The following is a 14,677-nucleotide window of genomic DNA, read 5'->3' on the forward strand; positions in this document are numbered from 1 at the left end:
CTGTTGAACTTCTTGAGGGACATGAAAGCAAAGTAACCTGCACTGCCTTTTTACATGCTGTAAAGATGTACCAGTTCTCACGTGGAACTATGACAGAATGCCAGCCTCCACTGATACCAGAGAAATAACAAATAGTGAGTGGAGTACTGTCTCTACACTGACAATGAAAGCTTCAGCAAATGACCAAGATCCAATAGTCCTCCCCAGCAATGCAATGCAAAATAAAAACACACTTTCTTTCTTTATTGACTGGGAAGTTCATTAAGATTAGTGTCAGCATTTTTACTGCACAACCTCATGATTTTTTTTTTTTTTTTCAAGTTAAGAGACTTAAACCAGCAGATAAAGAAAATGTTAAAATTTTAGTGTAACATGGAATTGGAAATGCAAAATGTCAGTGTGCTGCTGTATATAAAGGATCTAATGTAAATGTAAAAACGTACTTTCTAAAAACAATAAGAAAAAAATTCCACGAAATAATTATCAACTTTAAAACTCCTAAGTTTACAGTCAAAACAGACAATTGGTGAGCCTTTGCATAGAGTCACTGAGTTGATTTGAAAAGGTGCAGGCCAGGAACATTGTGTGCTACACTTTTTAAAGATTAAAATCTGCGTTAAATGTTTCTTCCTTTTGCAGAAAGTATGCTCTCCCGTGGTTGGTCCTTCACTACCCCTAGCAGCATCACAGGCATGAGAGGCTCATGCATCATCATTCCTTGCAGTTTCACTTACAGTACATCCCAGCCTGCTGACCTGCGAATTATCTGGTACTTGTACCGGAGTAATGAATATCCAGCTGTATATGACCAAAGACAGGCTGTTATTACAAAGTTTGATGGGATAACCAGTTTGATTGAATCTGTTGGGGAGAGGAATTGTAGTCTCAAGATTAACAAACTAAACATGTCACGCAACCAGGACAGACTTTACCCATGGGTAGACGTGAACCCTATTACTTCCTATCATACCCTGGGCAGCCAGATTTATGAAAAAACTACTCAGCTTATTGTTTCAGGTACGTATGTGAATACATTACAAGCCCAATTCTATGCAAATGCAATTCTGCAAATTACTATTCTTGCTTTGAATTTTACAGACCGAGCACAGCAGCCACAGCTGAGCATCATCAGTATCCCTAGGGTGGGAGAGCAGAGCAGAGTGTCCTGTAGCGTGCAACACACATGTGTTTCTGCACCCCCCACACTGACCCTAAATGGTACAAATGGAGACGATGTCACTGTGGACACGTTGGTGTCTGATGGGATTTGGCAAAGGACAGTTGAGCGAACGTGGATCATTAAAGAGACGGACCGGAGTGTGGAGTGTACTGTTAGTTACAGTGGTGGTCAAAGTGCCAGAAGTGAGCTCAGGCTCAATGTTGAATGTGAGTCCATTATGAGTTCCAAAAAGAAAAATACAAGTACAGATACAGATTCAACAACTGCTGTGTATTTATTGTTCTGAAACGTGTTTTCCAATAAGTTTATTAAAATATGCAAAACTATTCACCTGTTTGCTTGATAAGTTATAACAGTACTCTATGTTTGACATGCTCAGCTCCCCCAGAAAAAAACGTGATGACCTCAGTTCCTGCAGAAGTCGATGCTGGTTCAACTTTTAGTGTCTCATGTGCTGTGATGCACACATATCCATTACATCCTCCAGTGTTCTCATGCAGTGTCCAGAATCTCACCAGTGAAGTTGTGCACACCCAGATGACACAAGGCCTCTGGGAGACGACCTCCACAATCACTTTCATGGTTCCTGTAGGAGATGGAGTCAAAACCCTTAACTGTTCTGCCACTTTCTGGCGTAACAAGGAACAAGTCAGAACAGTCAAGTTGAATGTGAAAGGTTAGAGCACATCCATCCATGTGTCCTGTATGCCAACACACAATTGAAAATGACATACTTTGCTTTAGGGCTTCTTATTCTGCTGTCTTACCAAGTTGAAAACATTGTGTGAAATCTTTCTGTGTCTGTTATGCAAGACTAACAAATGCATGGGTATAGGAAGGGGCAGGTTATTAAGTTAAGGGTAACCTTGACTCTGGGCACAGATACCAATTGGTTATTCAGGTTACAGTAAACACGCTACTGTCTGTGCTAAATATAACAACATTTAAAAATAAATTTTCAATCATCAAAAATATTCTCAAGCTCAAACTTGTCATATCTACCTGTTGTTTATCTACCTATTTCGCTCTTGGTTCCTGTGGGATATTACAAACAGTTACTACATAAATGGGAGGATGATAAAACATGATTAGTTTTCTGCAAATTACCTGCTATTTCATGACTGCACTGCTGCTGGTTTACATCCAGTTTCTTTTAGCAAAAGAAGTACATTTTAGTATATTTTATTATTAGAATTGTTTTTACCTTTATCTTCTTAATCATCATGAGGAGCAGGTCAATATGTGTTGAGAGTTTTTTACACTTTGCATCAGCCAGAAAAGCCTTCTTTTCTACTGCTCGTTTTCTCACCACAACCCATAGGTTTTACCGTTATCTCATAGGTTTGTTAACAGTTAACATTTCTTAAACAAGATATTGTAATGTAATAAATACATAAATAGTTACATGAAAATGAGCATGATAAAGACTTTTTTGGGGGGTCATATGAATAAGAGAGAGAAGGGCGAACCTGAGTAACAGAGAAACAAAGGAGTCAAAACATCAAAAGGAACATATAAAGAAGAGAAACTACAAACGTAAACATGAGAACAAATGCAGGAATAAAAAATAAACACGGACGACTTCGGGAACTAAAGAAGAAAATTCCAACAAGACTTAGTAAACTAGAACAGATTAATGAAGACAACAATATCCAGAGTCAGGGGAAGAATAGCTGTAAACTAAGGGATAAAATCAATAAACTAAACCTCATAAAGTAGCAGAAAATAGTCAAAAAACAAGGGGCAGACAGAGCAGGGAAGTGCAGGTAGCTCAATCGACCGATGACGGATGAGGTGTGTGAAGTTGCTGAGACAAACTAAGCAACAGGAAGTGGAAAAGAGGTGCCTCAACCTTGCCTCATTCTTGAGCTGCAGGCGGTGCTGGAGAGTCACTGGTTTATCTCTAATTAGCAGCATGATGCAGGAGAAGCTCAGTTCAGAAGCTCAGCGTTCAGGACCTTATTGAATCAAATTAATGCTTTTGGAAGGAGAACATAAATTTTCTTTCTAATCTTTTAAAGGCAAAGCATGACTGGTCATGACAATTATAGGAGAGGACAAATTTCCAGTTTTTTTATTTTGGGGGGGGTGCAAACCCCCTGCAGAAACAATACTGCCACTGTCGCCTATGACAACCAATCTACAAAGGTGTGAGTTTTCCAAAACACACACAGTGGATTCACAATGTTGTCAGACCCCTTCACTTTTTTATTTGTTACAGTTGTTTAAATTCATTTTTTCTCATGAATCTACACTCAGTACCCCATACACATACTGTACACCTGAAAGACTCTCAGACTGTGAGGAACAAGATTCTCTGGTCTGAAGAATCCAAGATTGAACTGTTCTGCCTCAATTTGAAACATTATATCTCATCCTGACCACATGTCAAATTGTCCCTGGGCAAGACACTGAACCCCCGACAGCCCATTCCCATCCCCAGTGCCGCACAGTGCAAATCCCAAGCACGGTAGAAATTGAGGAGGGTTGCATCAGGAGGGGCATCTGATGTAAAAACTGTGCCAAAACAACAACTGATCTGCTGTGATGACCCTGAACCCACAGGATGAGCAGAAACGACCGAAAATGTCTAGAGGAAACCAGGGCTCTACTTATGATCATGTGATAATTCAGTTGTTTTCTTTTTTTTCTTTTACTTTGTCATTAGGTGGTACTGAGTGTAGATTAATAAGAACAACAGCTGTAACATCAGGCTGAAACATAACAAAATTGAAAAAAGTGAAAGGGGTCTGAAGACTTTCTGTTTCGTCGATTGTGTGTGTGCGTACAAACTGATAACGCCAAAGAATTGGCAGTTGTGATGTCAAGGGTCCTCATTGTTATTACAGTCTGCAAAAGCTGTGTGTTTAATTCAGACACACAAACACTAGTACATTTTCCAATTTTAACTTTTTATTGATAATGAGAAATGTTTGATAAAAGTCAAAGCAAAACTAAAATTCATTAAACCATATTTTCTTTCTTGTTTGTTTATGAATAATAAAATAAAATAAAATAGGATTCAGGTTAATGTCAATGCTAAGAATAAATGTTGAGCATCGTGTTTTAGTATATGCAGAAAGACTGTTATTCTAAACATAACAGACGCTGTTAACTTTATGCATAAGATTTTGGGAAATAAGTGTAAAGCAGAAGACAAAGAAATCTTTACCTGATCACATCAGTTTTTCATACTTTGATAAACATGTTTCTTTGTCACTCATCTGTTGAATAGATAAATAAAAAGGTGTGAGCTTTATGAAACATGCAAAGACCTGTTCATCCATTACCTGTAACCAGACAAGTAAAAATTTAAAAATAAAGAAGGATAATTGATGCCGCTGTCTCCATCAGTTAAAACAACACAGCCAAAGAGATCAGAGGTGCCAGCAGAAGCAGAAGGCCAGCACGTATGCTGCTGGCACTGTTGCAGAAGTCACCCTGACAGCAACTCATTTCTTCCCCAAAGACTCCCATCACATGTGCAATACTTGGGTTTGAGCACACTGATTTGGAGGCACAGCCCTTCTTAGTCACCTTTTGACTTTCTCCAGCCACTGAAAGAATGAGATGTTAGTGAGTTTAAAGTTTTAAAACATTTTTCACATAATCAGTGAGTGTTGGGTTCTAATAACCACAACAGCGCTGATTACACCAGAAAGTACAGTTCTACAACAGTGAAATAAACACAGAAGTCGACTTTGTCTTTTTACTTGCTGCAAGGGGAGCCGGCGGGTCTCAGTGACAGTTGCACTCACCCGAACACAGCCACTCCAAAGAGTATCCCCTTGCAAGCTCTTTTTATTGTAAACAGGACAGAACAGAGAAGGGTATGCCTTTACATGATTGGACATTTCATGCATACATTACTTTTCTTTTAAGTCAAACCATCTGGTTACTGAACAACCAGATATTCTCACCCAAGAAGGAATGTGGACACATGATGTATGTCCTGCTCTACAGGTCCTAAACTAGAAGATTTACAGAACAGGATGCACCTCCTGCTCTGTCCCAAAGGGTAAACTAAATTAAGAAAGAATGTAGCGTAGAATACATACATCACACCAAGTTGACCATGTGAGTCCTGTGACTTACCACTCTTCACATAATGATAACAACACAAAGAATATAATATAGAATATAACAAACTCCAACATTCCCTCCTGTTTATCAGTATGTGAAAACTGTTATGTTATTTTCTACATGAGTACCACTTAGTTTCCTATTTTGGGCTTCCTGGACCCCATTTAGGAATAGAATGGTGATTTAAACAACAAAGATCTGTGGTAAGGCTACCTACAGGGACCGAACCTCGGTTTTGGGAAAAACACAATGGGAACCCTCTTGTTTTGTTCTTCGAGTTGCAATTAGGTAACCTACTTCGGTCTATAAATACCTTTTGAGGGGAAACACGGCCTCTCACAGTTAAGTTTAAATTGACCATAAACATGTTTGTACAAACAGTTTTATTAATAAACGTGGTGAGTTGCCATGGTAGAGAACTATTACATGTTGTAACACCATTAGTGGTGGTTATGTTCTTTCCCCTACACGCATCAGTTTGTCCTTCCGCAATCCAATGATAATATCCCTCTACAGGCAGCTTATTACTCTGATACCCTTTAGCTGCTAAATTAGCAAAGCATACTGCTTGAGTGTAATTCATGGCTAGTGCAACAAGCGATGATTGTGTTGAAGAGTGTGGCATTACAGAGCATACATAACAGCTAGATTTGTTATATGACATAGCCAAGGTCTTCATATACCGGTACCAGGTGTTAGTTTCCCATGGATGTTTTGAGTCAGTGTTGATCCAGTCCCAGTCATCTGTGTGTATGTGTGTCCATCTCTTCGATCGTCTCTGTTTCTGCTCCTGCCGGGAAAATACTAAGAGTGTACCTGCTAGCCAGAATGAGTTTCCACCACATGGCCATGATTAGTGAGCGCAGATCAGCTGATTTCTTCACCGGTTTGAGACCAGGAGTTTTCTCCCACCCTTTGTAGCCGGACTTCCACTGCTACTCGACGCAGGCCAGTGAGGTCACTCTCTTACAATGGCTACGATGTATCCAGGTGGCTCTCTCCTCAATCTTCACAGCAGTTGGTGTGGACAGGATGACTTTGTAGGGTCCCTCCCAGCGAGGGTTGGACCAGCACTTCCTTTTGATGACTTTAATCAGCACCAGATCTCCAGGTTCAATTTGGCTGTCCTGCAAGGGTACCACATTATCTGGCAGATTATTTGCACTCATGACTTCTTTACTTCTTAGTAACTTAAGCATCCAATCTGCTAAAGTATGTTCTGCCTCAGCTTTTGTGTCATCATCAATAAATACAGGTAATTTAAATGGTCGTCCATAAATAATCTCAAATGGAGTTAGACCATTCCCTGTTGGTATAATTCTCATATACAATTTAACAAGATCAATGCATTCAACCCACGTTCTCCCTGTCTGCTCCATGGTTTTTCTTAACCTTAGCTTTACAGTGCCGTTTGTCCTTTCCACTAACCCTGCACTTTGTGGATGGTATGAGCAGTGGTTTTTTAATTCTATTCCAAGATTGTCTGCTATTCTTTTGACCACCTCATTCACAAAGTGAGGACCATTATCACTGTATAGTCTTTGTGGTATGCCATGGTCAGGTATGATACATTTGCACAGAGCTTTAGCTACGGTCAATGCGTCCGCATTTTTACTTGGCAATATCTCTACCCATTTAGAAAATGGACAAATTAACACTAAACAGTACTTATAGTTGTTGCATTTATTTAATTCAATAAAATCCATGTGCAGAAACTGAAATGGATGTTCTGCTTGTGGGAATTTCCCTCTCTTTGGTCTATCATTCCCCTGAGCATTGTGCTTACAACATGTAAGACAGGCTCTACAAAAGTTTTTTGAATAAATATTAAATCCATATGCATGGAAATGCTGCTCTAACATTCTTATCATCCCTCCTGTTGAGACATGGCAAGGCCCATGGCTCAAAATAGCTGCTGTTTTAAAAAGGTTTTTAGGAAGGATGGGCTTGTCGTTAATGCAGTAGGTGTCATTATGAATAGTAGCCCCTTGTTTCAACCACATTTGTTTCTCTTTGTCAGGTGAACGTTTTCGCATGTCTCTCAAAACATCAGTGGAGATTGGTTCTTCCACTGTGCTGTTGTCAATGTGTGTCAGTATGTATGTGCCATGCAGTCCTGTAGCCGCCTCTTTAGCTATTTTATCTGCAAAAGCATTTCCTTTTGTTACAGGGTCTATGTTTCTTGCGTGTGCTGATCATTTGCACACCGCTATTCTTTTTGGTAGCAACACTGCATCCAGTAACTTTATTAACAAAGGAGCATGTTCCACTGGTTTGCCCGTGGAGGTTGTCATACCCCTACGTGACCACTGTGCAGCAAAATAGTGTAATGTGGAAAAGGCGTATTGACTGTCAGTATAAATAGTTACACACTTTCCACTAGCAGCTTTGCATGCCTCAATAAGTGCAATAATTTCAGCTGCTTGAGCTGACAAATGTGATGGTAATTTTCCTGCATGCACAATGTTATTATCTGTCACTACAGCAAATCCTGTCTGAGTTTGGCCTGTATTTGTCTTTGAACATGAACCGTCAACAAACCATGTCTCTCCTGTCTGCAAAGGGAAGTCTTGTAAGTCTTGTCTAGGCTTACATTGTTCTTCAGTTAGTTCTATACAGCTATGTGTGTTGCCATCTTCTTCAGTAGGAATGAGTGAAGAAGAGTTCAGGATATTGCATCTTTTAACAGTTATGTGAGGTTGTGACATCAAAGTAGACAAAACCGATAAATGTCTTGCTGGTGATAAGAAAGTCATTTTTGTTTGTGTCAGCAAAATGTCTACAGCATGTGGTACAAGGAGGGTCAATGGATGGAATAACACAACTTCAGATGAGCAGTGTACTGCTTGAGCTGCTGCACACACTGCTCTAACACAATGAGGTAGTGCACTTGCTACAGGATCAAGACGTTTGGAGTAATAAGCTACAGGTTTCAATTTGCCTCCGGTATTTTGTGCAAGCATGGAGGTCATAAAATTGCCTTTGCAATCAACAGTTTGCACAAAAGGCTTGCTGTAATTCGGTAAGCTTAGCACAGTAGCTCCAGTTAGTGCTTGCTTTAATTCTGTCAACGCTTCTTCACCCTCAGGTGTCCATACTACCTTCTGAGTCATTGCCATAGGGTTAGTATATATCATGTCCAGCATTGGCTGTGTCTTTTGGGCATAATTTGGGATCCACAGTCTGCAATAATTACACAATCCTAAGAATTGCATCATGTGTTGTTTTGTTTCCGGTTTTGGGGCTGTGAGGATGGCATGTTTCCTGTCATAGGTTATGCTTCGCCCTTCCCCACAGAGATCATGACCAAGGAATTTAACTTTTTGTTTTACCCATTGTAGTTTTGACAAAGATGCTTTATTTCCTGTTTTAGCTAGATGTTTAAACAGTGCTATTGAAGTGAGTTTATTATTTTCTGGAGTGTCAGAGGCGATTAAAATGTCATCTACATATACCAATACTTGACTATGTTTTGGTATTGGAAAATCAGACAGGCAATTTTGTATTTCAGCTGAAAAAATTGTAGGGCTATCACAGAACCCTTGCGGTAACCTAGTGTACGTGTATTTCTTCCCCTGATAGGTGAAACCAAACCATCCCTGTGATTCTTTTACTAAAGGAATAGAGAAAAATGCATTACTCAAATCTACTACTGTGAACCATTTCTTATCAGGTTTTAACTGATTCAACAGAGTATGTGGGTCTGGTACACAAGGTGCACGGCTTTCAATTGCCTGATTTACTGCTCTTAGGTCTTGCACCATCCTCCAAATATCTGTGTCTGCCTTTCGCACGGGAAATATAGGAGTGTTACATTGAGCTTGAGGTGACTCAACTATTATCCCTGCCTCAATCATGTCTCTGATCACTGGTTTAATTCCCTCTTCAGCATCAGGCTTCAGTGGGTATTGTCGTACTCTAGGCCTGTAATCTGATTTTGGTTTAATGGTTACAGGTGATGCTGTGGTCATGAGGCCTACATCGGTTTTGCCTTTTGACCAAAATGTGTCTGGGACTTCTGCAAGATCAGGGTTGTCTTTAGCTTGAATTGTGTATCATTCAGCATCTTGAAAGTTTGGGTCATCTAGATGAGTATGTGGCGATGCTGTTATTACCCATCCTAAGGTTTTTTTAAACACTGTGCCTGTTAATGCACACGTTTCCCACCCGTTTGATAACTTTTTCCACTGTGCAATATGGGTGGCTTTCATCATAAATGGGCCAATCTCCTCCCAGTCTGTCCCTACAGGTGTAGTAAGAGACAAGTGGGGTGTGGAATACTGCACATTAAACAGCTTAAAGGCTTGTGGTGAGAGATGCACAGTGCATCCTGCTCTCCCTTTCCCATCAGTGTAAATTGACTTCAAGGTTATACGCTGTGGGCCTAATTTCTGCACCTCCTTGTCATAGGATGGATCTGGGCCTGGTGTACTTTTATATTTCAATGTGACATGCATGTCTTCTGGTTTCATGGTTAAAAACTCTCCTTCCTGCTGTTGGCTAAGTTTTTCTAACAACTGTTGTCCTGTCTTAGTGGGATCGGGTGTTGGTAAATCTAGAGTCCAATAATAGTATGGTTCTCCTGTCCCTTGCATTGCTAATGTGTCTACTGCTTCTCCTTTCCCTAAGGCAATCATGCCAAACGTTGTGGGGACTATAGAGATTTTTAACTTGGAAAGAAGATCTCTCCCTAAGAAATTAACAGGACAGTCTGGACAAATGACAACAGAAGCTTGAATTGACTCTCCAGTGTTTTGATCTTTGAACCATATTGGTTTGGATATGTGATGTTGATTTACTAGTCCATTAGCTGTTTTAACATATATAATCTGATTGGAAGCTTTAAGTCGCGGTACTGATTCTCTCAACACCGTCTTATCTGCTCCAGAATCACACAAAAAGGTTACATTTTTACCTTGGACACTCAACAATCTATTCGGGCTCTGTTTACCTACATGTCGGTTTAATAAAACTTCTGCTAGATCTATCATCTCTTCAGTTTTGTTTAGACATTTTCCCGTTTCTAGTCATTCTGAAGATTTGTAGAATGGATTATTTGGGTTGTGTGAGGGCGGCCGATAGTTTCTAATTTGCCGTCTGTATCTACAGTCTCGCGCAATGTGTCCAAAATTACCACAGTTCCAACAACCTTCATCTTTCTGATCTCTATTTGCTCCTCCCCATGCACTTCCTCTTCCTGGCCCTCGTTTTCCCCCTTTTCCTCTTTTCATTTGTCCCCTGCTTGGCCCTTGAAAGAAAATTTCTTCCATCCCCCATGTGTCCTCATAAAATGTCTGTGCTACAGTTGCAGCTTTTTTTTTTCTTTCCCTTTATTATCTCCTGAGCGTGTTGTGCGTAATTCATGATGTGCGGAACATCATCTGTGCGATGATTAACATTATGTTTTCTTATGAAATCTGAGATGGGTGGTAAAAATCCGTTCATCAGGGCTTGTTTTAATTGTTGTTGGTATGGACCGTTAGCATTACCATCTTCATTTATGCCACTATGTTGTCTAAAAATCTCTTCAAGTCTGCCTCTATACTCATATACATCCTCTGAGTCCTTTTGTCTGCATTGAGAGATTTTAGCATAATCTGGAGTTCGTCTAAATGCTTCCCTCATTCGGTCGTACACCTCCTGTGTCTGAGCCTGCAAGGCTGCGGCCCCTGCTGCGAGTTTTACTCCAGCTGCATTATTTCCTGTAAGGACCCTTCACTCTCCCCCAATTAAAAGTAAGGCATTTTTTGAATGTTTGTTCTACTTCATAGCCATCTAAATTGTAAGATTGCACAAGGAGTCTATGATTTGTCACCCACAAATCTACATCTGCATATGGGCTTCCTAAACTTTTACAAGCTTCAGTGCATTCAGCATCTGTCCAGGGGCGATAGACACGAATGGTTCGCTCCAGATCTTGGTCTATACCAAAGTGTGGATTTGCTACTTCCACTAGGGGGTATACTTCCCCTAGTGGTGGGTTAGGTACAGGGCCATACCCATCACATTCTCCATCATACTTTATACTTCCAGAATTTTGTTTAATTCCTTCTAAATTTGGATATAAGGATTGAATTTTAGGTATCATGGAAGCTACCAAATTCGTTGCAGGTTTTTTAACTTTTAGTCTGGTGCGGCTTGATACCGGGCTACATTTAGATGATTCTTCAGTTCTTTCATTTGTTCTCTGAACTTGTTTTGTCAATTGGAGCTGCTTCTCGTCTTCTCTACGCTGTCTCTCATGTTCCCTACGTTGTCGGTATGCGTCTGAAACAATTCCTGTTTCTTCATCCGACTCCACAAGTGCAGTTGTCTGCAGCGCAGTTGCCTTGCGTTCTCTTTTCATATTTAAGCATAACTTCCTCTTTCTTGCCTGGTCTAACCACAGCTGTGCACAATTTAATTCTTTCTCCAACCGGTCTTTATCTTTCGCGCGTGCAGTGCATATTTCAATTTTTAGCTTTTCTACTAAAGTTTGACAATTTGCAACAATTAATTTACCATTAAACTGATGTTTCTTACCCCATCGTGGTAAATAACTAGTGCTGCCTGGTTTGAATTTATCCATATATTTTGCATCCCCCTCATAGGCAGGCTTACTTTTTCCGTTCCCCATTATGACAACCTTTCGTCCGTTCAGGCAAAACGCCTTATCCGGACCTATTCCAAATCCACTTCTTTGTGTTTACCATCAACCTCAAGAATCCTGTTGACACCGTTAGGTTTCCTTCTGAGGTGAGGTCCACACAAGTGGCAGTCACACACACATTCACATATGCATTTCATTCATACTCTATGCGCGCTTTATTTTTATTTTATTTTTTTTCTTCGACTATTTAAACCTATTTTATTTTAGGTTCTATTTTTCACTTCCTCTCTCTTTCGGCAGAGATTAACCTTTTTTTTTTATTTCAATTCCTCTCTCTTTCGGCAGAGATTAACCTTTTTTATTTTATTTTTCAATTCCTCTCTCTTTCGGCAGAGATTAACCTTTTTTTATTTTATTTTTCAATTCCTCTCTCTTTCGGCAGAGATTAACCCTTTTTTATTTTATTTTTCAATTCCTCTCTCTTTCGGCAGAGATTAACCTTTTTTATTTTATTTTTCAATTCCTCTCTCTTTCGGCAGAGATTAACCTTTTTTATTTTATTTTTCAATTCCTCTCTCTTTCGGCAGAGATTAACCCTTTTTTTATTTTATTTTTCAATTCCTCTCTCTTTAGGCGGAGATTAACCTAATTTATAATTTTCAAGAGTCACACTGATCACTCACCGTGTAATTTCACTGGAACTGTCTTCCGGGATTCCGTTGGCCGACACTCAACGAGGGAGGATTGGACTAGTAAAAACACCGGCCCAGCCACGAATTCACGTCCTGGGTCTTTTAACGGGCGTTCCTAGACGTCCGGCGGTCGACCGACTTCGGTGCGTCGTTCTCCTTCCTCGATGACTGTCGTCTCTTGGAATCCGGCTCGAAGGACCAAATAATGTTGGGTTCTAATAACCACAACAGCGCTGATTACACCAGAAAGTACAGTTCTACAACAGTGAAATAAACACAGAAGTCGACTTTGTCTTTTTACTTGCTGCAAGGGGAGCCGGCGGGTCTCAGTGACAGTTGCACTCACCCGAACACAGCCACTCCAAAGAGTATCCCCTTGCAAGCTCTTTTTATTGTAAACAGGACAGAACAGAGAAGGGTATGCCTTTACATGATTGGACATTTCATGCATACATTACTTTTCTTTTAAGTCAAACCATCTGGTTACTGAACAACCAGATATTCTCACCCAAGAAGGAATGTGGACACATGATGTATGTCCTGCTCTACAGGTCCTAAACTAGAAGATTTACAGAACAGGATGCACCTCCTGCTCTGTCCCAAGGGTAAACTAAATTAAGAAAGAATGTAGCGTAGAATACATACATCACACCAAGTTGACCATGTGAGTCCTGTGACTTACCACTCTTCACATAATGATAACAACACAAAGAATATAATATAGAATATAACAAACTCCAACAGTGAGCATTCTTTCAAAATACGAAAATATGTCAAACAGAGCTAGATACTGTGATGTAAGGTTGTAATCTGCATGTGTGAATACTGGAACATTCAGTTCTATAACATTTACAGGTAAGTTAGCTTGAATTTGCTCCTGGGTCTGGTTTCCGTTGTGCGAAACACACAGCCACCAAAGCGGTTTCAACCACAACCACGCTCCTCAATCTCTGACACTTTGGCTGCTGCTTTGCAAAGGGAATAGTAAAGACCTGACTTATGTATGAACATGCTTTTTGTCAGACTGCTATGAAGCCTATTGTAAGACTATTGCAAGTTGCAGCATGTGTGATGTTAAGTCAAGTCAAGTTAAGTCAAGTTTTATTGTCAGTTCTTCCACATGTACAGTACATACATACAGGGAACTGAAATTGTGTTTCTCTTGGATCCATGGTGCGTACAGATAATACAGTAACAATAACAGTGGAGCCTAAAATCTAGGTCACATATAAATATAAAAATATAAAATACAACTATACAATAAGGGCATTAAGAAGTAATAAAAATAAAAATAAAGTAAAATAAAGTAGGTAAGCAGCGTAAGGGAAATGACAGATGGAGTGCAAACCAGTGAAGTGTATATCAGTGCAGGTAAAAGATTTAGTGTAAAAAAAAGCTTATTCAGTCTGGTTAAAGTGGCAAAGTGACTCAAGAGGGCTCAAGAGCAGTTCTTTAATTTATGTGTTCTTTTATTTATATGTGTGACAAGTTATGTGCGGGCTGATGTAAGACTAATAGGTCAAATATTCAGCACTAGGACAGTCCATGAGAAGCTTTGAACAAAAGTAATAAGATTTTAAAATTAATTTTTAAACATAGTTCTTTTACGTGGCAGGGTGGCCGGAGTTTCTGGGGGGCAGGGAGACACAGAGAGCAGGTTAGTAAAACTATACAGATAGGTTTTTAAGAGCCTAGTGCAATCGAGTACCATGGCAGTTACTGAGACAATCTGGCGACTTGTGGTGTGAAGGAGACTGGTATAAGAGCTGCTCTCATTAGGGCGGACGATTGCAGGTGTGGCCACTACCGCAGTACAGGTGCGCTGGGGCGAAACAAACACACAAAACAAGACAGCGAGAGAGAGAGAGAGAGAGAAGGAGGGGAGTGGAGGATGGGAGAGCGGGTGCTGTGACATGTGGTGGTTCACAGGCAGTGATGAGGTGATCCTGGGGTGATAGGTTGGCAGGTGAGCAGTTGTCCATAGGGGCAATTAAACAGTATATGAGGAGACTGGAGAGACAGAGTGTTTGGAGGGATAAAGAACATTAGCACAACTGGAAGGAGAGGTGGTGAGGTCAGTGAAGGGATAACAAAATCAAGCTGAAGTCAATGTGTTGGACGAGAGAGTGCTAG

At 40.2% G+C, this 14,677-nt stretch overlaps 1 protein-coding gene across 1 annotated transcript; it reads left to right on the plus strand.

Moving 5' to 3' along the window:
- Window positions 1-2,202, plus strand: LOC137130597 (sialic acid-binding Ig-like lectin 14). Its single transcript, XM_067510964.1, has 4 exons — window positions 1-134; window positions 640-1,017; window positions 1,099-1,386; window positions 1,560-2,202. The coding sequence occupies exons 1-4, from the start codon at window positions 98-100 to the stop codon at window positions 1,859-1,861; spliced, it is 1,005 nt and encodes a 334-aa protein (XP_067367065.1). The 5' UTR covers window positions 1-97; the 3' UTR covers window positions 1,862-2,202.
- Window positions 2,203-14,677: the final 12,475 nt, after the last annotated feature.

Source organism: Channa argus, chromosome 7 (assembly GCF_033026475.1).
Source record: "Channa argus isolate prfri chromosome 7, Channa argus male v1.0, whole genome shotgun sequence".
Taxonomy (NCBI): Eukaryota; Metazoa; Chordata; class Actinopteri; order Anabantiformes; family Channidae; genus Channa; species Channa argus.

Bases quoted from the DNA above. Each gene is read 5' to 3' on its own strand.
- LOC137130597 (XM_067510964.1), top strand. From the start codon at position 98: ATGCCAGCCTCCACTGATACCAGAGAAATAACAAATA. The intron at 135-639 runs GTGAGTGGAGTA...TTCCTTTTGCAG, and splicing joins TACCAGAGAAATAACAAATA to AAAGTATGCTCTCCCGTGGT. The intron at 1,018-1,098 runs GTACGTATGTGA...TGAATTTTACAG, and splicing joins TACTCAGCTTATTGTTTCAG to ACCGAGCACAGCAGCCACAG.